The sequence below is a fragment of the Dipteris shenzhenensis genome, chromosome 8 (genome assembly GCF_047967505.1).
Source record: "Dipteris shenzhenensis isolate YYH24624 ecotype China chromosome 8, Dip_SZ_1.0, whole genome shotgun sequence".
NCBI lineage: Eukaryota > Viridiplantae > Streptophyta > Polypodiopsida > Gleicheniales > Dipteridaceae > Dipteris > Dipteris shenzhenensis.
This window is the reverse complement of record NC_141603.1, coordinates 13,652,771-13,677,052: the sequence shown is the minus strand read 5'-3', so window position 1 is coordinate 13,677,052 and position 24,282 is coordinate 13,652,771. Positions and strand designations below refer to the sequence as shown.

The 24,282-nt window shown below is 39.4% G+C and overlaps 1 protein-coding gene across 1 annotated transcript; it reads right to left on the bottom strand.

Annotated features, from left to right (window-relative positions):
* Positions 1 to 14,365: 14,365 nt before the first annotated feature.
* On the bottom strand, positions 14,366 to 16,333 carry LOC147899142 (uncharacterized). Its single transcript, XM_087378683.1, has 2 exons — positions 16,246 to 16,333; positions 14,366 to 15,408 (listed from the first exon to the last, which is right to left on the bottom strand). The coding sequence occupies exon 2, from the start codon at positions 15,383 to 15,385 to the stop codon at positions 14,648 to 14,650; it is 738 nt and encodes a 245-aa protein (XP_087234809.1). The 5' UTR covers positions 15,386 to 15,408; positions 16,246 to 16,333; the 3' UTR covers positions 14,366 to 14,647.
* Between the last annotated feature and the right edge of the window lie 7,949 nt (positions 16,334 to 24,282).

Genomic DNA, 24,282 nt, shown 5'->3' with positions numbered 1-24,282 from the left:
ATTTGCAAGAAGAGGTCTATATGGAGCAGCCACCTAGTTATGTGCATGCTGTTCATCCTGAGTTTGTTTGCAGGTTGAAGAAAGCCTTGTATGGCTTGAAGCAAGCACCTAGAGCATGGTTTGACAAGATAGGACAGTATCTTGTTACTATTGGCTTTCAGATTTCCAAGGCAGATTTCTCACTTTATGTGAGAAAGACAGAGAAAGGTATTATGCTGCTTGTCATTTATGTTGATGATTTGATCATCACAGGTGATAGTGATGAAGACATCTTTCATGTGAAAATGCTATTGAAGCAGAAGTTTGAGATGAAGGATTTGGGAGAGCTACGTTATTTCTTGGGCATTGAGGTGATTAGATCACCAAGTGGGATACAGCTCTTGTAGAGGCAGTATGGACTGGACATGCTGTCCCAATATGGGATGATAGGCTATAAGCCTATTTCAGTTCCTTTGGAGTAGAATGTGAAGCTGAGCGCAGATGCAGGTGAGCTTCTGGAAGACCCTACTATGTACAGATGCATAGTAGGAAGTTTGATTTACATGACTATTACCAAGCCAGATTTGAGCTATGCTGTTGGGTTGGTAAGTCAGTTTATGCAGGCTCCAAGGAAACCGCATTTGGATGCGGCTAGACGCATACTCAGGTATGTGAAGTCCACATTGCAGTATGGAATATTTTATGAGGCTGGGGTTCAGATACAGTTGCATGGATACACTGATGCTGATTGGGCTGGTAGTATTTCTGATAGACGATCTACCAGTGGATATGTGTTCTCTTTTGGGAGTGCTGCAGTCACTTGGAGCAGCAAGAAACAGCCTACAGTTGCCTTGTCGAGCACAGAGGCTGAGTACAGGGGTGCAGCAATGGCTGCATGTGAGGTAGCTTGGTTGCATAAGCTACTCTATGATATGCATCAGTCTACAGATGGGCCAATTGTCATTTATTATTGTGACAACATGAGCAGCATACACTTGGCAAATAACCCAATCTATCATGCTAGAACAAAGCACATTGAGGTGCATTATCACTATGTGCGGGAGAAGGTTTTACTAGGTCTTATTGATCTAGTTTATGTCAGAACAGAGGATCAGGTAGCTGACATATTCACAAAAGCATTGGGCGCAGAGAAGCTGCGCAAGTTCAGAGACCTGCTTGGTGTGCAGGAATTGGGATTGAGCTCGAGGGGGAGTGTTGAGATATCGAGCTCCACTCGCGATATGCCAGGGTGACCGTTGTGCATTTATGTCACCGACTTGTTAGCTACAGATGTGGTTGGTACACCGCCCACGACTAATAGCTAGATGACAGCTATCCTTATCTACTCTAGTTTGTGGCTCAGTTAGTATGCCACCTTAGTTAGTTGAGTTTGGTTTGAGACCCACATATAGGGTTCTTCTATTTCTTTGTACTTGAGTTCTTTTGGCTTTCACAACTAAGAAGAGGAAAACTGTTTTCAGCCTCCACCTTTGTGTGTATTCCCCCATTTGTGCTTGTGAGAAAGCCTCAAGTGAGACTCCTTCCCTCTCTCCCACTATCTTCACATGGTTCACAGAGATGAAACCATTAGAAGGTTACAAAAATGTCATCTACACAGCAGATAATACACTAAATTCAGTTCAAGGGAAAGTCATTGTCCCTATGAACAACTTCATTGGTACGATGAAAGACGTACTCTATGTTCTGAAACTAAGCAAGAACCTCTTGTTAGTAGGTCAAATGATGGAACACAACTACCGAGTCATCTTCGATGGAGATGAATGCACTATTAGAGAAACCTATAGGATATTAGCTAGTAGGAAAAGCAGTCAAGGAAGGACGCTTATTCAGAATGCTAGCCACAGTACTAGATTTGCATGCCATGTTAGCTCAACCACAACAGATGCCACTTCCTCAAAATGGCACAAGAGATATGGACATGCCAATTTGAAAAACTTGATAGAGCTCAAGAATCAAAATATGGCAATTGGAATTCCAAAGCTAAAGTTTCTTGGAAAAGTTTGCAAAGCATACTGCTTTGGTAAACAAAAGCGAACCAAGTTCGATAGAAGCACCTCTCGAGCAAGAGGCATTTTTGATTTGATTCACACAGATGTGCGGGGTTATGCCAGACCCGCAGCATCAACGGTTCACTTTACCACTTAACTTCCATTGATGACTACAACAGATATTGTTGGGTCTACTTTCTAAAAGAGAAATTTGAATTGTTTTCCAGATTTTAAGAATTCAAAGCATGGTAGGGTGGTAGCACATTTGGCTGGACTAAAAAGTAGTGTCCATGGACATTGCTTTTTTAATGGTTTGTAAAAGCATCTGTCAAATTGATTGTGAGACTGGTTAGGAGTGTAAATTGAAAAATAAAAACCACGTCCCATGTCCATGATGCATAACTAATAGACACTATAACTGCCAGTCCCACTTCTCTTTTTGAAACTTGAATATGCAACCTGGAATCTGTGTGTGTGTGTGTTCTCTAGTGCTCAAGCTTCTTTCTTTGCATTTTATCTCTCGAAAATAGCTTGAGAGTAGCAGCACTTCAAACAGATGCCGGAAGAGGTGAGATTTTTAAGTGGAGTGGAGTCTACAAATTCCATTCCAACAAGGAACAAATCAATCTTAAACCAGAGCAGAGTAGCAACACTTTAAACCAACGAAATATTTGCAAACACTCTTGCTAAATTAACAGCATCCCCAGGACCATCAAAGTTCATACTCTAATTTCCTATCGAAAAATGGTATGTGCCTCTGCAGGAAACAAGTTTGCTTTTCTATTTCTTAAATGACATTGCAAATGAGTTCAGGTGGCAATGCTTTATGCTACTTTTCATAGGTGCATCTAGTTTATTTATCTCCAGGACCTGAGGATGTCAATGCAGAGACATTGACGCAACTGACCTATCAAGAAAAAGAGGTAGACGCTATCTGAGAGTACGAGGCTACAAAGAAAAGAAAGCAACGACAAAAAGCAAGGGCGACGCGAGCTATGGCAGATCAAGAAAATGTTGTATTTGACATGGACAAGAGACGAAAGATAGCAAAGGAGGTCGTTTCCTTCTTTGAAGAACAAACAAGAGGAATGGACTCAGAGACTAGAAAGGATATCTTCACACAAATCTTGTTTCATCCCAATACCAAGCATTTGCACAGTGCCAACGAAGAAGTTCAGTTGTTGTAGCAGGAAACAATCGTAACCAATATATGCAGAACCTTAACTCATGTCAAACAACCAAGGAGCCATGATGAAGTTTTCTTCAAAAAGTCTACTATGATTATGTTGATGAATTATGATGGGCAAGAATGCCAAGATTTCAGCATTGCAAAGGCTTCCAGGGTGTCCATAGGAGAAACTTCTACTCTGCAAAATATCGCTTGCCCATCAAAGAATAGGAAATGTTGTCGCTATCCTCCTACCGAAGATAACAACAATGATGCAGTAGCATTACACTGGAGGTTCAAGATATTGTGTCTACATTTTGGACTCAGGAAACACGAGTGGCCCCAGTAAGAGAGATCTTTATAGAAAGAGGATAAGCAGAAAAACCTATGTGAAGCACCCTATCCCATCTTCTTAAGGAGCCTCAGTTCGCCTCCCCATGATTCCTCATCTGAGTCATAATGAACTGCTTCTAGATTGGTTCTTGCCATGATGAACTGCTTCTATACTAGTTTTTGCCATGATGAACTGCTTCTAGACTAGTTTCTGCCACCATAATGAACTGCTTCTAGATTGGTTTTTGCCATAATGAACTACTTGGTTTTTGTCATGATGAATTGATTTGAGGTTGCATTCTCACTACTATGTGACTGCTTGGAGTCATGCAGACTCCAAGTTAAGGAATCACACATTCAAGTGGATCTTGTGTTGGACTGCTTTGTTAATGCCACTTGTCCTCTTGCGTAGCTGTGTCACTCAGAGCTTCTCTTGTAACTGCTTTGAAAATGGTTTGTGACTAGTTTTTGCTTGTGCTAAATACAACATGTTCTTTGCATGTGCTTTAGTAGAGATGCTATAGCAAGCTGAAGAAAACCACACAATGACTATGCTCTGATACCAACGTCACTACAAGGCATAGGACCTTTTTCGATGAAAATATCGATATTTTTTACACTATTTTTTTTTTAAAAACGGGCGCAAAGGTCATTATTAACGTCGTAATAAGCATCAGAAAAGAATGGTCGCTATATAAGCGTCGCTATATAGCGACATTGGTAAATGTCACTATATAGCGACGATTAACAAAACTTTAAAAAAAGCATTAGTGGGGCTAAATAGGGCCATAGCAAGCCTTGTTTTGCCCCACTAATTTTTTTTTTTTGTAATTACAAAAAAAAGTTTTTTATTACAAAATTATCCTTGCGAAAAGGGTGATACAAAATCGCTTAAATGAAATGATCGAGCAACAAAAGCATATACATGTCGAAGATATACAACATTGTTTGTTACAAAATTACCCTTTCAAAAAGGGTGATACAAAATCGCTCAAACGAGGCGATATACAAAATGATATACATGGTGAAGTATATGCAAACTACTACTACTACTACTACTACTACTACTATTACTCATTCGAATTGTTATCATCCTCCTCATCCTCGTCTTGCTGGCCTGATCCTTGGTCCTCGTGAGCTGCACTTGCTCCTTGACCCTCGTGAGCTGCACTTGATCCTTGGCCCTCATGATCGCTCGCCTCCGTTGATGGGACGCTCGAGCTTTGACCCTAAGAGTGAAACCATATTAATTGAAAATTATATTGGAACTTAAACAATAAAACAATTTAAAAAGTGAGATTACAAGTAGGAGTAGACTTATACCGTGTGAGTAGCCACCTCAGCCCAATCGACCGTCGCTCCCATTGCCTCCTGCTCAATAAACCATGGCTTTGTTCCTATGCGAAATGCGTGTCACGTCTCTGCATCTGTAGGAAGATGACCCATCGTAGCTTGCTGTGGATCCAATTTACGAGAGTTAGATAAAGTGCATGTAATATGTAGTAAAAAAAATAGAACAATAAATTAAATGAGAAGAAGTAGACTTACCACAGTTGCCTCGAACACCAACCATCCTCATGCACCAAAGTGCGAAGTACCTATGACATCCAGTTGTCTCCTCGCAGCCCTTCTCTGACCCTTGAACATTTCAGGATGGTCCCTATTCAGCTTCTTGAAGAACTTCCAATCAGCTTTGTCTGCCTAGCTGGGTTTAGCCATCCCCTTTGTGATGAAAGTACATAAGGTTGATCTACGATGCTTCAAGACCACACCCATGCGCTCTCGCATGTAATTCTCATTGAACTCCCAATTTGGTGGGTTAGGGTATTTTCCTTTTAATTCATCAATGACCGCCTGCTTCTTTTGGTCATCTTGATACCGCCAATTAGTAGCAATGCCACTCTTGAAGTGGTAGCTCATCAACCGCCTCATGGTGGCCATCACTGCTTTGCCCTTTCTATCTTCTATTATCTCTTCGACATCCATGATTTGATAGGAGAGGTCCTCGATTGGGTAAGGAGGACTCATGGTAGTGGCAGAGTCAGAGCGAGTGGAAGCTGTGCGAGTGCTTCCGGAGTGAGGAGTAGCAGTGGGAGTAGGAGAGAGCAAGGGACCTGACTGATACTGTGTCTCAGGACCAAGTGGAGACTTGTAGGGATGTGAGTGTGTTGACTCGTCTACATCTCCCGGGTCAGCACAACATAAGCGGCCCCTCCTACTCTTCCTTCTCTTATGATAGGCACGCGCAGGTGATGACCCCTCGATTGAAGGGGCACGAGGGGATGGCTGGGCAGTAGGTCCAGCCGTCGGTGTACGAGAGGGAATTATTGAGGTCCTCTGAGATAGTAGAGAGAAGAATCTCGCTACCTTCTCATCCATCATCTCTGCTACAAACTCATCAGGACTCCCGACAAAGCCATGGGCTGCTAGCAAAGGAGTTCCCTGAGGGGTAGTTGCAGTGCTACATCCGAGAGGAGTCAGGACAAGGGTAGTCACAGTGCTACGCTCGAGAGGAGTCAGGCCATGGTTAGGCCCCTGAGGTGTCGCCTGAGAGGAATCAAAGTCCCCTAGAGAATAGACATCGTGATGTCTTCTCCTGCGAGGCTATCCGTACTCGTCAGACGTGCGACGTGATCCCATGTCTAACGTAGACACAAACACGAAAACAAAAAACAAAAAACAAACATAAGCATAGGCATAGGCATATGCTTATGAAAAGAAGACAAAAAGAGAGGAAGAGAGAAGAGAAAGAAGAGAGAAGGAGGAAAAAATAAGAGAAAGAAGAGAGAAGGAGAAGGAGAAGGAGAAGAGAAAGAAGAGAGAAGGAGAAGGAGGAGAGAAAGAAGAGAGGAAAAGAGGAAAATGAGACATGCTCATGAGAGAAGGAAAGGAGGAAGAGGGGAAAAAGAGATTGAACGAAGGAAAGGAGAAGGAGAAGGAGACAGAGAGGGAGAGAGGAGAAGAGGAGAAGGAGACATATGCTCATGCATAAGCATAAGCATAAGAGAAGGAAGAGGGAAAAAGAGCATAAGCATAAGAGAAAGGGAAGGAAAGGATATGGTTATTCTTATGCATAAGCATAAGAGAAAGAAGAGAGAAGGAGAAGGAGAAGGAGAAGGAGAAGGACATGCATAGGCATATGCTTATGAAAAGAAGAGAAAAAGAGAGGGAAAAAGAAGAGAAGGAAAGGAGAAGGAGAAGGAGGCATATGCTCATGCATAAGCATAAGCATCAGAGAAGGAAGAGGGAGAAAGAGCATAAGCATAAGAAAAAAGGAAAGAAAGCATATGCTTATGCTTATGCACAAGCATATGAGCATAAAAGAAAAAGAGAGAAAGCTTAAGCATAGGCAAATACATATGCTTATAAAAAGAGATTGAAAGAGGGGAAAGAGAGGGGGAAAGAGAGAGGAAAAGAGGAAAAGAGGAGAAGGAGAAGTTGACATATGCTCATGCATAAGCATAAGCATAAGAGAAGGAAGAGGGAAAAAGAGCATAACCATAAGAGAAAAGGAAAGAAAGCATATGCTTATGCTTATGCATGAGCAAATGAGCATAAAAGAAAAATAGAGAAAGCATAACCTTGTGCTTATGCATGAGCATATGAGCATATGCTCATGCATAAGCATAAGCATAGGCAAATACATATGCTTATGAAAAGAGATTGAAAGAGGGGAAAGAGGGGGGGAAAGAGAGAGGAAAAGAGTAGGAGAGGAGAAGGAGAAGGAGAAGGAGAAGGAGAAGGAGACATATGCTCATGCATAAGCTTAAGCATAAGAGAAAGAAGAGGGAAAAGGAGCATAAGCATAAGAGAAAAGGAAACAAAGCATATGCTTATGCTTATGCATGAGCATATAAGCATAAAAGAAAAAGAGAGAAAGCTTAAGCATAGGCAAATACATATGCTTATGAAAAGAGATTGAAAGAGGGGAAAGAGGGGGGGAAAGAGAGAGGAAAAGAGGAAAAGAGGAGAAGGAGAAGGAGAAGGAGAAGGAGAAGGGGAAAGAGAGACAAAAAGAGGAAAAGAGATTGAAAGAGGAGAAAAGAACATAAACATAAGAGAAGGAAGAGGGGAAAAGAGATTGAAAGAGGGAAAAAAGAAGAGAAGGAAAGGAGGGAAAAAGAGATTGAAAGAGGGGAAAAAAGAAGAGGGGAAAAGAGATTGAAAGAGGGAAAAAAGAAGAGAAGGAAAGGATGGAAAAAGAGATTGAAAGAGGGGGAAAATGAAGACGGGAAAAGAGATTGAAAGAGGGGAAAAGAAGTGAAGGAAGAGGAGAAAAGAGGGAAAGAAGAGGGAATAGGGGAAGAGAGGGTTCCTATACCCATCACTACAGCTAGCGCTTAAGGTGCTAGCTGCAAGCCAATGCAAATAACAAAATTAACAAAAGGAAAAAAGAGGAAGCACTTTCTTAGTTGGAATAGTCCCGCTTGGTGTTTTGTGGACTGGCCCTACAAAAGAGAGGAAACATTCCATTTTTCAAATAACAATTAGAGGAAGGAGGAGTTTAAAGAAGTAACTTATCAAACGGATTGGATTGAGGAGACAAGCATAAACCTACAAACGCAGAGAAAGCATAAGCCTACAAACAAGGAGAAAGAGGAGGAAGAGAAATACAAAAAAGACTAGAAGAGGTGAGTCTTCTTTCTTTCACAAAATCTCGTTTTTTGTCTTTAACCATTGAAAATCAAGCATGAAAACTAGCACATAGCCTTAGCAATACAAGGAGAAACATGCTTCAACACTCACAAAACGAAATCTCACAAAAAACGAACCTACATTGCTTAAAGAGACTCGCCTTCTTGAAAAACTTCTTTTCACACAAGCAAAGAGGGAGAAGGTGGAGAGGGAGCACAAGTGTTAGGAGAGGGGTTGAGTAATGGTGAGGAGTGGAGAATAGAGAGGAGGAAAGCGAGGTCATCAGATATAAGGTGGGAGGAGAGATTGCTTTTCCCACAATAGAGATGCTAAAGAAAGCGCCACGCCATGGGGTTTCGGGTTTTAATCCACAGCGTCACTATATAGCGACGCTAGTCAGTCACTATATAGTAACGCATATATTTAAAAGCATCGCTATATAGCGACGGAACAGAGCAAATTGTTGCTATATAACAACGGAACAGAGCAAAACATCGCTACATAGCGACGTTTCAGGGCACTTATTGTTAAAAGCTAAAAAAGAAGCTCATAGGTGGCTATTTTATTACTGTTAATAGATTTCCTTGCAACTTATGTTGTGATTTTAGAAGTGTGCAGATGGAAGGGATGAGTGGAAGCTCGTCAGATGATGCATCAATGCCAGGGAGCACAAAGTGGCTTACAGAGAGGTTGTATTGTCATTGCACTCATTGTAAGCGAGAAGTACGACATCAACGTTGTATTATCATGCGCCACTTGCGGATGTATGGGGAAAAGCCCGAACTAGTATCCATCGTTGGTGTTGCACATGTTGATGGATTATCGGTAAGTCAAAGCTATTTGAGTTCGTGGTTAATATTGGAAACCTTGAAACAAGATCTTATATTTACACAAAATCTTAAAATAGGATGAGGAGGCTGATGAGGATATGCATATACCTTCACACTTTGAGCAAGACTATAGTCTCCCAGATGATGATGAGGGTATGGTCGACATGATGGATTCTATTTTTAGAGACACTACATCCCATGTACATGTGACATCAGAGTCTTAGGTCAAAATGCGAGAGTTGCAATCAACACAATTGTACGAGGGTGCTAGGATGTCTAAACTACGTGCTTGTCTCTCAATCTTGAATCTACAAGCAAAGTATGGGTGGTCGGATACAAGTGTCTCAGCCTTAATGAGGTTAGCTCCTGCATTAATTTGACTCATTATTTGGATATTGTTTGTTTTGAGAATCATCATGTATTGATTAGTGTATCGAATCATCATTATTCGAAGCCTATGTATGTTTGAATTGTGATAGGTTGCTCCACAAGATGTTGCCTGCACCAAATACCATGCCCGCATCAAGAGATGAAGCGAAGAAGATGCTAACAATGGTGGGTATGGATTATGATACCATCCATGCTTGCCGTAATGACTGTATTCTCTTTCATCGTGAGCATGGAGATTTGCCTGGTTGTCCAAAATGTGGGGAACAACGATATAGAGATGACTTACAGGGTGAGTAGATATCTGTAAATGTCTTGAGACACTAATTTTCCATCATTGCAAGAATACAGCACATGTTCCGATGCAAATCCATAGCGGAGTTGATGACATGGCATGCATCTCATCGGTCCACTGATGACACATTGAGGATTCCCGCAGATTGTGTAGCTTGGAAGCACATAGACAATGAGTGGCTAGACTTTTTGAGGGAGCCACGCAACTTACATCTTGGGCTCACCATGGACGGCATGAATCCTTTCGAGTTACGCTCGACATCTTGGTCAACATGGTCCATAGTTGTAGTGAATTACAATATCCCACCATGGCTAACAATAAGAAAGGGACACCTCATGCTTGCACTACTTGTGCTAGGGAAGTACAAGGCAAAAAATATGGACGTGTACATGGCACCTTTGATAGAGGAGTCATAGATATTATGGAGAGAAGTGTGGGTCTTTGATATTTCCAGAGCTCCTAGACATACCAATGATATTTGGTTAGGGGTATCTTGATGTGGACCATGCATGACTACCGAGGATATGGAGAGTGCGCAGGTACGGGATTGTGTCTCTACATGTATAATATAGGATTATGCTTTTATGACTCTCTTTCGCACGCATGTCTTATACTAACACATTCATACACGCGTGTAGGACTTGTTATAAGTGGGTACCATGCTTGTCCTATTTGTGGACTGGGTTTGAAATCGCTTGCATGATACTCCAAACATATGAGGAAAAATGTTTATGAAAGTCATGCTCGATACCTTCCGCTCGACCATCTCGCATGTGGAGGTCAGCTTGATCCACCACCATCATATTTGAAGGCAAGTGACTGGATTTAGGCTTGGAGGGCAAATGGAGAGGAACCTCCTCATGGTATGAAGAGGCTATCGATCTTTCATGAGCTTCCTTATTGGGGTCAGTTACAAATGAATCATCTCTTGGATCCCATGCATATTTTCAAGAATGTGGGAGCTACTATTTGGGTACACTTAATTAGTTCCAAAGACTCGAGAGGAGTGCGAGAAGATTTGTGTGCTATGAATAGGATGTCTCGTTTGTGGCCCCAAGTGCATGCTTCGAGAAAAGTTATCCTCCCGAAAGCAACGTGGATCCTCTCTACGAGGGAGGAGGCAGCGGTCAAGGCAGACATTGCCTCTTTTCAAACACCCACAGGGTACATGCGTTGCTTGAAAGGAGCATTTTCAAAGGACAATAAGCTTAGTGGGCTCAAGTCCCATGATTGGCACAAGGTCTTACAGGTATTCTAAGCTGTAGGATTAGTGTACCGATAATCATGATGCATTAGTGTAATTATGATTATGTTATATTGTTGACATGAATTCTTTGTTGCTTTGATAGTTCATCCTCCCAATTATAATAAAAGGTTGCTTACAAGAAGATATTAGAAATGCTATATTCAAGATCAGTGGTATTGTGAGGTATGCTTACTATCAAATCGCATTGATTGCATTTTTTTCAATTTAAGCTGAATAGTCTATAGACTGATTATGAAAATATCTTACATGGGCATGTGAAATAGGTGGATATCTCAAAAAGAGATCTCCATATCGAGCATCGAGAAGGCTAGGGTGGAATCCATCGAAGCCGTATGCTTGCTTAAGAAGCACTTTCCCTCGAGCATTATGACAACTCAAGTACACTTGCTTGTGCACATAGTTGATGAGGTGGCTATTGCAAGTACCGTTCACAGTCGGTGGATGTTTTTTCTCAAGCAGTTTATGAAAACTTTGAAGGGAATTGTAAGACAAAGAGCAACACCAGAAGCAAGCATGGCAGAGGGATGGCTTGTGGAAGAGTCATTAGTATATATCATGGAGTTTCTTGCATCCACGGATCCCGATATGCCGCAAGCTTGGCATAACTGGCGAGGTTCCGCAAGGTAAAGGGATTGAAAGAAAGATGAGCGAAGAGAAAATTGAGAAATTCAATAAGTTTTGTATCCTCAATAGCAAGGAGATGTAGAAGTGGATTGAGAGATATGAAGTGGCCAAAGTAGAAAGAATAAATGCAAGGACGAGATTCAGAGTAATGTATAGGCGATCGCAACCATATCCATGAGATCTGGCTCTTCTCCCTACTCACATTTCACTTGATTGGCTACAACTGGCTCTACGTAAAGCCGAACGTGATGGAGAGACAATAAACGAGCGCGAGCGAGAGTTATCATCTGGATGTATGATGCATGTAAGTTATGATGCTCTTTTACAGTATAAAAAGTATAGTGCATTATGGTCATATGGATGACATTTTCGCGTGGAACACATCGATTCAAAGAGAGTCACGTATGATTATGGAGTCATGGCTAACTTCACACAAGATAGCTGAGCAAGTGCTTCAAATACCAATCTCCTCTCCTCACAGTTGGATTATTGTGTGGAACCATACGCGAAATCTATGAAGTTGATTTCAGACGATTTAGTATTTTTATTCTTGATGTAAAATGGTTTAGAACTATTTACAACGGTCCCCATGCGACAGTGAGAAAAGATAGTAGCGGTTTCTTTGCAATAGACTCCACCAAACATTGGACCGATAAAAGTGATACTTTTGTTCTTCCCGAGCACTGTGAGCAGGTGCATACTAATGATTTAATTAATTGAATCTTTCGTTTTTAAAGATCCATTGATACATGTACTTAAGCATAATTTCATATATATAATTAATGACATTTGGCACCCATCTTTAATATAGGTGGTTTTTCATCCGGATCGTTTTGATCCAAGATGGTGATACGTGATCCAAGTTACACCACGAAGTAAGCAAATTTTTGAAGATAGAGATGTAGATTTGGAGATGCCACTACCAATGCTGGATCCAATTGATCCAGATGAATCTAGCGAAGAAGATGAAGATCACAATATGAGCCAAGAGGAAGATGCGCATAATGACATTGAACGGGAGGAAGATGGAGATCACGATATTGAGGAAGAAGACAACGATCATCAAGAATCACCACACTTTATTGAAGAAGATGATCAAGTACTTTTAGGTGAATATACGATGCTATAGTACGATGATGATATAGGAGATCAACTTGGTATAGAGTTAGAGATAGACTTGTTTGGTGTATTAGACTTGGCTTAAGATGAAACCGTTGATGTAAATGCTCTTCATTGATTTTTTTCATCTCAAACTTGGACATGAATATATGAGCTTCAAAGGCTTGATGTACATGCTCTCATACTTTTATTCTCTCAAAAGATCAAACATGTATGAAAATTTAAAAAAAATTGCCATTGGAGAAAACTAACTTCTAAGGTCGATATGAGAAAAAAAAACTCTCTGTAAAACGTCGCTATAAAAAAGTATCTCAGTGTCGCTATGTAACGACACTTACAATTTTGATAAAAGTCGCTATATAGCGACTTTAGCAATGGTCGCTATATAGCGACGTTTGACTAAAGTCGCTATATAGCAACCCTTGACAAGGCGCGCTTCTAATATCGACGATTAGTGCCCTGCGCGCACTAAACGTCGGTACTTAAACGTCGTAATAGGATCCGTGTATAGTAGTGTGTGAAGAGGGGGATGAAGAAATATAAATGAGGTGAGACTTGAAGAGAGCAGATAGGGTCCAGGACTGTGCCACAAAGGTCTCTACAACCACATGTAGCTCCTGCACTACAAAAATCTCCCTATAGCATGAAATGCAAATAGACTTAAATTCAAAATCTAGAGATTTCTACAACCCCCTCCGTTTATTACATTAAATATGCATGATTGTTGATACATAAACATAAATGAATATTGAAACTCTTTAAACAGACATGCTAGAGAAAAAGTGATGCAAAGTCTCAACCTCTTGGCTATCCACAAGATTATCTTCTACCTTGTCAATGCCTTCACTAATAGCTACATGGACTTCATTTGGGCTATATTTTGGCTTTAAGTGATTGAAGCAATACCTTTACTTAAATTTTTTGCAATATCTTTTTTTGGATTTGACTTAAGAAAGCCATATGATCCTCTCTCCTTACATGATAGCAAAAAGTTTATGCGATGCTAGTGGATCTTGAAGTGGATGCACTTGAATGATAACTCTTAAAATGCTAGACATGTTCCTTATTGAAGAAAATTTGGAAGTCATATGAATGCTTTCATAGGTGTCTAAAGGTGTAAGGTGTCCCCTCTACCATCATTACTATTTTAAAGCGTTTAATCTTGCTTTTCTCTCTCTCTAATCCTTCATATTATATGAAACGCCATGTTTATAATCGTTTCTTCATAGGACATATTCCCATTGACATTTGAGAATGACCGTTTATGGTTGAGAGTTAAAATGGCAACTCAAATGTGCATCCCCATTGGGACTTAAGAATTTTAGGTGACTTGACTTGCTCCGATCCAAAACTAGGGAAATCCACAGAGATAACTCTGATTTTGTGAAGTGTGTGAGACTGACAGGACGTGAAGTCGTACCTAGGATTGCCTTATGTAAGCTAAATGTATTGTAAGCTTGTTCAAATTAGAGTTATGTTTAGGTTCATCGACAAACAGAAACTAAAATTTTTGAAGAAGATGATCGTAGTTGTGACATAAGGTAAGCTTGTGCATTTCACAGATTTGAACTTCGGGAACAAACATAAACCTGTTTGTGTTGTGTAACGATGAAGCAACAGTTCTTGGAGCACGATATCATAGTGTGCAAACTCGATCAGTATGTCTTATATGGAAACGACAGAGTAAAATGTTCTGAAGAGCAAGATCACGGTGTCTATGTGTATATATCTAACGTGCAAAGTTGGAGAACAGGATCATATCTGTGTGAACTACGAAGGAACACACGATCATGAAGTAAAACCTTACCAGAGAGCCATTTCAGGATCCTTCAAATCGCTCAAACTTTCTTCAAATCGGCGAATTTAAGTCAAGAGTTGAATGAAGGGAGGTCTGGGAGGGAAGAGGAAAGACAACATCCTCAGGATGGACTGCGTTTTCTCCTTCCAAATCGTTGCTACTCATTGGCAAATTAGTCGACGATATCTCGTTCGGTGCTGGAATCAATTTGCGTCCTCCATGGTTTGGCGTGGCAGGAGCAAGTCCCTCAGCAAGCTTTCACAGTCGACACCATCATCTGCAGCCACCACTCGTTCCTGCCGAGGAGCTTCAACTTCATCTTCATCTCCATCTCCGCCACAAGCGCTTCCGATGCTGTTAAGAATCATCGATCCGTAGCGGCCGGTGCGCCTGCTCGTGAAAGCACAATCGCAGAGCAATATAATACATACCAGAACCCCCGCTACGAGGAACCAGTCCGAGAACGACTCTGTCGAATACCGTGGTGGGACGATTTCAGGCGCTGTAGCTGGGGACGACGCCGGTTGCTCTACTCTTGCAGAAAGCTGCATGGATGGCGCTCGATCAGCTGTGGAATCATGTGGTTCTTTCGAGTCTAGCGATGACGCACTATCTCCCTGCTTTCGTCCCTCGTACACGTCGCTACCTTCATCAGCGGAGCTGCCAAACTGCTTCCACCTATGCCTCGCACAGCTTTCATTCCATTTCGTAAGCTCCAGCAGACGTTGGCTATGGCGATTGCTGCAACCTGCAGCGGTGGTGCAAATGCTCGGAAGGATGCTCGGAAGAACGCTTACTGGCATGAACCTCCCCTTGCCGAATCCATCTCCCCAACAGAAAAGGGAGGAGTTGCCATCGGCCGATCCGCAACACAATGAATGGCCCAGCGCCATGGCGGACAAGAGCATCAAATTGCAGCTCGCGATCAAGCAGTGAATCATTATAGCTTCCAGCTAAGATCGATCTGTTACAAAATCAAAAAGTGGTATCAATATCCTCTTTGGCATGGCTTCATTTCCTTCAAGAACCTCAGCTTCGGATGATACACTCAAAAATCTGAATCCTCCTGCTCCCAATTCGAATCCACGCAAGAACCAAAAGCTAGGAAACACAATATCCGACATGCTCCTTGATTCAGTATAGCGGACCCGGAAATGGTCGCACAAATCTTAACAATAACAATCGGAAATCGGAACTTCTTGATAAAATTCGAGCACCTACGTTTACAATAATTATAGCCAAAATAAAATCGATTCTCAAAGCCGATGGCAAAAGATGGAGAATCGAGCTTGTGGTTTATGTGCGGAAAACGGGAATGCTGTTAGTTTCGCATTCCGGCGGGTCGACGTTCGTCTAGTGGCTGGACTTCAATTGAAATCAGAGAAGCAACCAGCGCAAACGGATTTACTATCCACATTTTACTCTGATCCACGTTTTAGTGTCGGCAGGTCAAAACTAATACACAGGTGCACGAACCTTCACAACAGAAACCTATGCTTTGAGCATTCGAAAGGTCGATCAGAAGAATCGAATTTCTGCGAGATTACAACTGTATGAAAGAGCTGAGGACTCGGAAATTCCATTGGCGCACAGGAATCAAGCAGAAACGCAGAAATTCGTGACTGCTCGGCACTAAAATGGAAGAACCCTGCGTAAATTCGAACGTCCGAAGGGATTTGCTCACAGAGAACACATTTCTTGCGTTTCCGAAAGGATTTGCGTGGACAGGCTGACGTTTCTGCGAAAAAAAGAAAGGAATCCGAAAGAAACTCCGGAAATTTTATACCAGAAGCGGACGAACCGTGAGGAAATCTGAGCTTCCGAAAGGATGATCGCGAGGAATCACGCAGAGAAATGATGAATTCGTGAGTTGCCGGAATCAGAATGCTAGCACTCGAGAATAAACTTAGATTGTGGAGACGAGTAAGTTCTTACAACAATTCTTCTCCTCTACATTTTGCATGGAGGGTGGATTGACTTTGAATATTCTTATTGGAACAATTGGGTCCACCGAGGCAAGGGCAAAGGCTAGTGTGTATGCTATTGGTATCGATTCTTATCAAAATATTGTCAATTCAAAATTGAGACATAAAGGTGAGTCAAGATAAGTGTATGTAATGCTAACAATGTTTGAGATTTGTTATATGATGCTAAGAATTGAAATTTATACTTACTTGAGGATAAATAGAAAATTAGTTTGATTTTGTGGTCGTTTGCTTAAACATTGTATTCAAAAATTTTGGACTTTTTCTCTTGTATTCAAAAATTTTGGACTTTTTCTCTTATTTTGGACCTTTGTCACAAACCAATCGAGTCCACTTGATATTGACCTAGTAGACTCAAAAAAGGGTGTTTTTGCAACACTATATATATCTATCTCTGCAAATTATGACGTGTAGAAGCAAAGGTGCGGGTATAGTGGGTGAAAAAGAGAATGTGAGGGGCCACATAGGACTTGATCCTTACATGCCCATCTAATGCTTGAGCCTTCTATTACTAGCTAAATTTTAATCATTTTTTAATTTATAATTAATTCTTTATTATTATTTATTCATTTTTATTAATTTATTAATTATTAACTAGTTTATATTACTAATCCTTTTCTATTACTAAATAATTTTTTATTAATAATTAACTTATTGATTTTAATTACTTTTGTTATTCTTTAATAACTAATTACTTTTATGTCTAATTAGCCTTTTGATTAATTAATAATTTGATTTCTTAATTTAAACTTAGTAATTAATAGATAGAATTCAAGAGTTGTTGATATCAACATAGAGGTGGTGTAAATATACAACATTTTGGAAAATGATGTATAAGATCACTGAGAGGGGACTGCCACATAGGGACATATCTACTCTTATGCTTCGGAATCTTTTTCTAAGTCATCAGACTCTGTTATCGCATCTTTAATCGGATCAAGTCTACCAAAAAAGTATTTGATATGTGCGAGGCTGCTGTCAAGGATTGTGATACTTTTTCCCACTTCGTACCCATGCTTCTTTTTAAGATTTTGAGTCTTTGATTTCCAACAATGGATGATGCTACTCACCTCCACTTCAGCCAAGCCCTCTTTATTTGGAACCCATTCCCGTTTCTTTTCCAAACAACCCTCATAAATTTGAGTCATTATATACCTCTTTGGGAGATTTTTTAATGGTTTGGGTTCATACCATAACGTTGTGAATGTGCTAGGGATTCCCATTTCATCCCTTGCTATCCAACCAACCTTTGTGACCCAAATTGGTCCCTCTTGGTCATCCAACTTTGATTCTGGCTTTGCTGCATAAACGGCAACAAAAAGTTCCTCTTGGATTTCATCAGATTGTATAAACTCCGACAATGGCTTATCACCCTTCCTACCACAAAATTTACGATGCAAAAGGCATTTCTCAGCTTCTTCCATATCTTTAGCTATAGTGGACTCTCGCAAATGTAGAATCTTTTCTTGACTCAATTTGTTGCGGCCAAAATAGATATGAGTATTCTATGCTCGGTAAATTTTCTTGCTCTTTTAGATATTTGACAAGAGATTCATTTGCCGTGATTATCTCCATATTTTTCTCAGACTGCTCTGGGTATTTTTGCATCATACTCCTAATGTGAGAAATGAATGCTTGCAAGCCTTTCGTTTCATCCATGTCTAATGTAGTCTCCTCCAAGGGGATTATTCTTTCTAGTAAAGCATATGGCGCACTCCATAAATGATATGTGTCCAGTGAGTAGTACTTCTACTGCACCACTAGAGTGTGTCATGCATGCTAAACTGGAAGTAGTGTGGATTTGTGTGTCCACATAGTGCATCATCTCCTCATTTCAAATGTGTCTCTATGAATGCTCTCCAACATGCCATCCTCTCTAGGATAGCCACTTCTGACTCTTCCTTTCGAGAACCTCCGATTTTTTTCCCAATTCAACATTTCATGTCATCCATTGTCAAAACATCCCCAGACTTCAACTCTCCAGAGACAACACTAAATATTTGTTCTATGTAGGGATATATGGTACTTTGAGCCCTCCCCCCCTCTCCTGTATAATAAGGGGTGTAAAGAGATCAGAAAAGGAGAGGTCTTCAGATTACTAGGAATTCCTATGGGTTCGGTTGCACTATGCAGGACAGATGGGATTGGGTCTTAGATAGGGTTAAAAGCAAGGTGAATAGATGGCAAGGGCTGCAACCGACCCTAGCAAGAAGAAAATTTTTCCTCAACCATTACATCTACCTCTCCATTATTTATTTTATCTCCTATTGGTTCCCAACCAAGAAGTTCCTGAGACAGATCAACAGTTTTTTCAGATCCTTTCTTTGGGGAGGAGACAAGGTCAATCACAAGGTCCCTAAAATGAAATGGCAAACCTATAGAAAACCAAAGGCTGTAGGTGGACTAGGAATAGCAGATGTTGAAAAATTTGTGGCTAGATTCATGGCACAATGGATCATAAAGGCAATGCAAAACCCGGATAAGCTTTGGGCTTACTTAATCCTTAGAAATATAAGTAAGGTAAAGATTGTCAGGTGGAAAGACTGGACATACCTTCCAGTTGGGTCTGCCCTCTATGGAAAGGAAGCTTGCATAGCAAAGGGCTCAGACCTTTGGAAGGATGGGAGTCACTACGACTATACATGATTTGGAAAGGGCTCTCTAGGAAAACAAGCACTTTTGCGACCAATGATTCAATTTGTGTTTTAGCCATTTGGTCAGCCACCCCGCTCACGGACGATGAAATCAAGAACGCCTTGTGGCTCAATAAGAAAGGGATTCGGGTCTAGGGAGATATGTGGGATAGAGAGCAAAGGAAGTGGATAGAAAATGATAGATTAAAAGTTGGATTTAAACTGAATAGATTCGTCTTAGAGGTGCTTGTCGTGAGAAAAAAATTGTGGGACAGAGAATCAACTACATGGATGGGTGGAAGGGATCCTCCATCTACTAAAGAATTTAGGTGGGCAGGCCAGTCAGAACTCTACCCCGTCCCAATTTTTATCGAAGGTCAGGAAGAGCTCTTAGCTCAACTAAACCGGAAGTGGTTGAGAGCAGATTCGGAAAGAGTGTGGTCTAAAAGATTCGAAAAAATGTGGGACAAGGAACTCCCAGAGAAAGAGGCTTGCCTCTTATGGCTCATCATGCACAAAGGAGTCTGGACAGCCAAACGAGCATTGATAATAGGACAAGGAGATGGGTATTGCCAAAGATGTAACAGAGCGCAGGAAGATATCTCCCACCTGTTTCTAAACTGTAGACACTCTAGAGAAGTATGGGACAATGTGCACAAACAGTTTGGCTTTTTCTCAATCAATTATGCTTTCCTTCTACTGGGTGACATACCCCAACTAGGTCCCAGGAAAACTGGAACACTATGCACAACTCCATTCTTTGGTCTCTATGGGCTCAGAGATGCACTAATGTTTTTGGTAACATTTCTATTGGTACTAATGAAATTGTAATGAATGTATGTTTGAACACGGGAAAGAGGTGCAAATCTTGAAAAGATATCATGACTGCAGCAGCAAATTAAGGAGTGCTGCAAAAAGGATGAACAATTCGCGAAGAAAGAGGCTGCTCTGCTGGCACAGTTGCAAAAACAGGTGGGATAAGAAGAGTTTCCCACGACCTCCACCCCATAGATGGTACTATCTCATTGCCAGGCAATGACGACGGTCAAGATTCCTGAGCCTGTTCTTTCTTACCATGTGCCTACGGGTCAATTGTTTCCAACCTCCCCTACGACACACACCACCACGGCATCCGTGCATCTCATCGACCTGTGCTACACCTTCTCCATCGGACCCCCCTCCCTTGGTTGTCTACAAGAGACCGGTGTCATGGAACAACCCTGCTGGAGTTACTTTCAAAGTCCGTAATGAAGTAACTCCTCCCGACTTCAAGCCTTTGGAGCCCAAACTGCGAACCAAAGTTCGAAAGCCATGCCCCCATCCATGCATGCTAGGCATGATTGTTCTACGAGTGGTTGCACACCTGGTGCCCAAGGAAGAGCCACAGGAGATGGCCTAGATCACTGTTCTTTTTTGTTTCTACTACTGGGTTTTTAGCTAAACGGACGATTACTGTGATAGCTAGAGAATGTATTGTTAATGATCATAACTTATGTTGGAAGTCCGTTGGTTTTTTTTTACGATTGCATATATATTTGACACCATATTAATATAAACCAGCATTTTCAAACAAAAAAAAACTTTCATATGCATTAAGATTTAAATATATTTATTTAGTATTAGATAGGGATATTTATTTTCAAATATGTTAATATTTGAATATATTGGCATATATTAAGATTTAAAACATCCATTTGGAACTTTGACACTCTGCAGTTGTACAATCTGACCCACAATCTCACACGCAGGGACACACACACACAGGGGGGGGCAAGGAGAGGGGATTATATAATCTATTATGTACTATTATATATATATATATAAGTATGTATATATATATATATATGTAAATTATATAAATATAAATATAAATTATATATACATATTGTATATATATATTGTGTGTGTGTGTGTGTGTGTGTGAGAGAGAGAGAGAGAGAGAGAGAGAGCATCTCTAACTCATCGTAGACATGACGTGTTACTTGTCTTTCTTTCCATGAACCATGCGAGGGTGTATTTCTAACCTATTATGTATCTTTGATGGAGATGATGGTTTGCACAAGCCTAACTTTAGTAAGATTAAGGCCTGTGAAAAGGGGGCTTGGCATTTTGAAAGTAAGTTTTTGTGAGTTTTTATTGATTTTTTTCTATAGCTCATGGCATGCCATTAAAGATCGTATGGTGTAGAACTCTTACAACCACCTTGATCTCTAGCTACAAGGATTGATTTGGTTTCGATTGAGTGTTTCTTATGTTTATGAAATGTATTTCTTGGTTTTATTATTATTTATACTTGCATGGTGATATGCAAGAATTATGACTAGCCACGATATATAAAATTCACACATAAAAATACTTGAAAGACTCGCAAACTCCCAAAAAATTTATTGGAAAAATGTCTATCAGAACCATAATTGCAGGTATGCACACGTGTGAGAATGATGCAGAACTTGAGAGAGATTGGCTGTCCAAATGGGGTGGAAGGAGTGCCCACGTGAGTGTATTTTTGCTAGACTCTCCTACATGTTCCACTCAAGCCACAATCCATATGCATGCAAATGCCCATACTCATACACCATGAATGACATGAGAGGGTGCAACCCTCATGCCTCTTGGGATCACATCCCTTGGACATACCCCATTATTCTACCCTTAGCCTATGACTCTTTCTACCTACCATTGATTAATGCAATACCCATGCACAATACTACCCTTTCCTAACCATCCTAGGACCTAATGCATACGTGCATATTTTATTATATTCAATTGGCCAATTTACAATGTTACAACCATAGGGTAATCGCCATATTCCCTAGAATGATCCACTACGATCTAATACCAATAATCATGTCATGACAATATCAAAACCCTATGCAAAGTATCGCTCACCTAGAATATTATTTGCATAACTAGACATGCATATTTACTTGTTCACTTACTTGAAACCATGCATCATGCATGAGTATTAAAAACATAAAACATCATGCTTCTTGTATTTTGGATGGGCATGATAATTTGCATAGGCCTTAATGTAATTCCTTGCAAAGTATCATACCGTTGGAACATAATTTGCATGGTTGAACACACATATGTTTTTGTTTTCTTATTTAAACCCTAAACCCTAATTTAATGATATAAAATTACGAAAAAATGAAAATGTACAAGTATTTTTTAAGAAACCCTATCTTTTATAAATTAAATTGAAAAAAAAATCAAACTATGAAGAATTCTTTTAGAAAACCCCCATTTTGAGCTATCAAATTGACAAAATATCCAAATGCTAAATTATATTTATAGCAAAAAAAGCAAAAAAGCTAAAAATCTCTAAACATTTAAAAAAAAAACCTCATTTTTGCTAATAATTTGGGAAAAAAATAAAAATATCTAGAAAACTCCAATTTTGAGATATAAAATTGGAAATATCCTACAAAAGTGAATTTATGTTTTTTGGAAAGATATTTATTAAAAAATCAAAGTAGGAGCGTTTCTTAAAAAACCTCATTTGATGCTTTTAATTGAATTTTTTTCTCAAATTTAGAAATATTTAGATACATGTGTGGCTTAAGCCACACCTTCAAAGGAGGCCTTCTCTAAAACAACATGTTGCGTACGCCATATGTTATATTATTTTCAATTTAAAATGGAAATATTTTGATTTTTCTTCTTAGAATTAGATCTATTTAAATGAAGGTGTGGCTTGAGCCACACCTTCAAAGGAAGCATTCTAGATTAATTAGATGAGTTGAGTAGATAATCTAATTAATTAATTAATTAATTGGTCTAATAAATCTAGCTAATTAATCTAATTAACTAGATAAATTGATCTACTTAATGAATCTAATTTTCAATTTCTTAGATTAACATAAATAAATAATTACCCTAATCAGTCTAGTTAATTAATCAAATTAAATTAACTAAATCAAACTAATCTAATTATTAAATTTTTTTGAATTAATATTAATTAATTTATTAACCTAACCAAACTAAACAAATCAAGCTAAGTCAAACTAATCCACCTAATTAAATTATATTTTAATTAAATAAGTTATTTCAATAAATTTAACTAAGGAAATTAATGAACATAATTAAGTAATCTAATTAATCAATTGATTAGATTTGTTTAATTAATGTAATTAAAGTTAACCTAAGCATAGTATAATTAATCCAATTAACTAAATAATCCAACCCAATTAAATTAAATTTCAATAATTAAGCTTTAATTAAATACATTAAATTACGAATCAAAATAATTCATCTAATTAATCTAACTAATCAATTAATTAGATTCATTATTCTAATTAGATTCATTAGATTACTCTAGTTAGTTTCATTCTATGAATCCAATCAATTAATTAATTAACCTAAGCATAGTTTAATTAATCTATTAATTAATTAGTCATGTCTGATTCTATTAAATGTAAATAGTTATAATTTAATTAAATAAATTAATTTAATAATTTAATCAATTAAACAAATTAATTAATATAATTAAACTTATTAGATTCATTAGATTACTTTAATTAATTTAAATTTACTGAATTTAGTTAATCATTTTGCTCAATTTTGTATTCTTTCTGTAAATGAGCTACATGTTCAAAAAAAAAGGTGAGGTGGCGTAAGGCATATGTTTCCCATTATCTTCATTTTGATTTTGGACTATTTTTGGGAATCTTGCTAGACATTGGAAGCCTTTCCACTAGCTCGTTCTTGTGAAATGACTGACACTAGATCTCTTTAAATTTTCAGAGCCCGTCCGTCTTTCCCTCTCTTTTGCACTAAATTTTTAATTTAATAAAAAATTCCCCCCTTGATTTACACATGAGCAAATTTGAACAAGGGATTGTAAATCAACCCCTCCTCCTCATCCTCCAACACCCGTCCTCCTCCACCTCCAATTTGACCAAATTAAATATATCTAGGTTTTTGTGCTCCTTCTCCTTCTTGTGCCAATCACTGCCCTTTTCGCTTACACGCTTAACTTTTCCAACAATTGCCTTTTTTGCTCCTTGCTCACTCTTCTCTCCTGCTACCCTCACCCCCTCCTCCACTAGTTCCATTCTTCCCACACTCTCTTATGTTTTCTCTCTCCTGTCTCAGGAACTTCTTGGTCGGGAACTAGAAGGAGATATAGTAAATAATGGAGGGGTAGATGTAGTGGTTGAGGACAAATTTTCTTCTTGCAAGGGTCGGTTGTAGTCCTTGCCATTTGTTAGCCTTGCT

Bases quoted from the DNA above. Each gene is read 5' to 3' on its own strand.
- LOC147899142 (XM_087378683.1), bottom strand. From the start codon at position 15,385: ATGATTCACTGCTTGATCGCGAGCTGCAATTTGATGCTCTTGTCCGCC.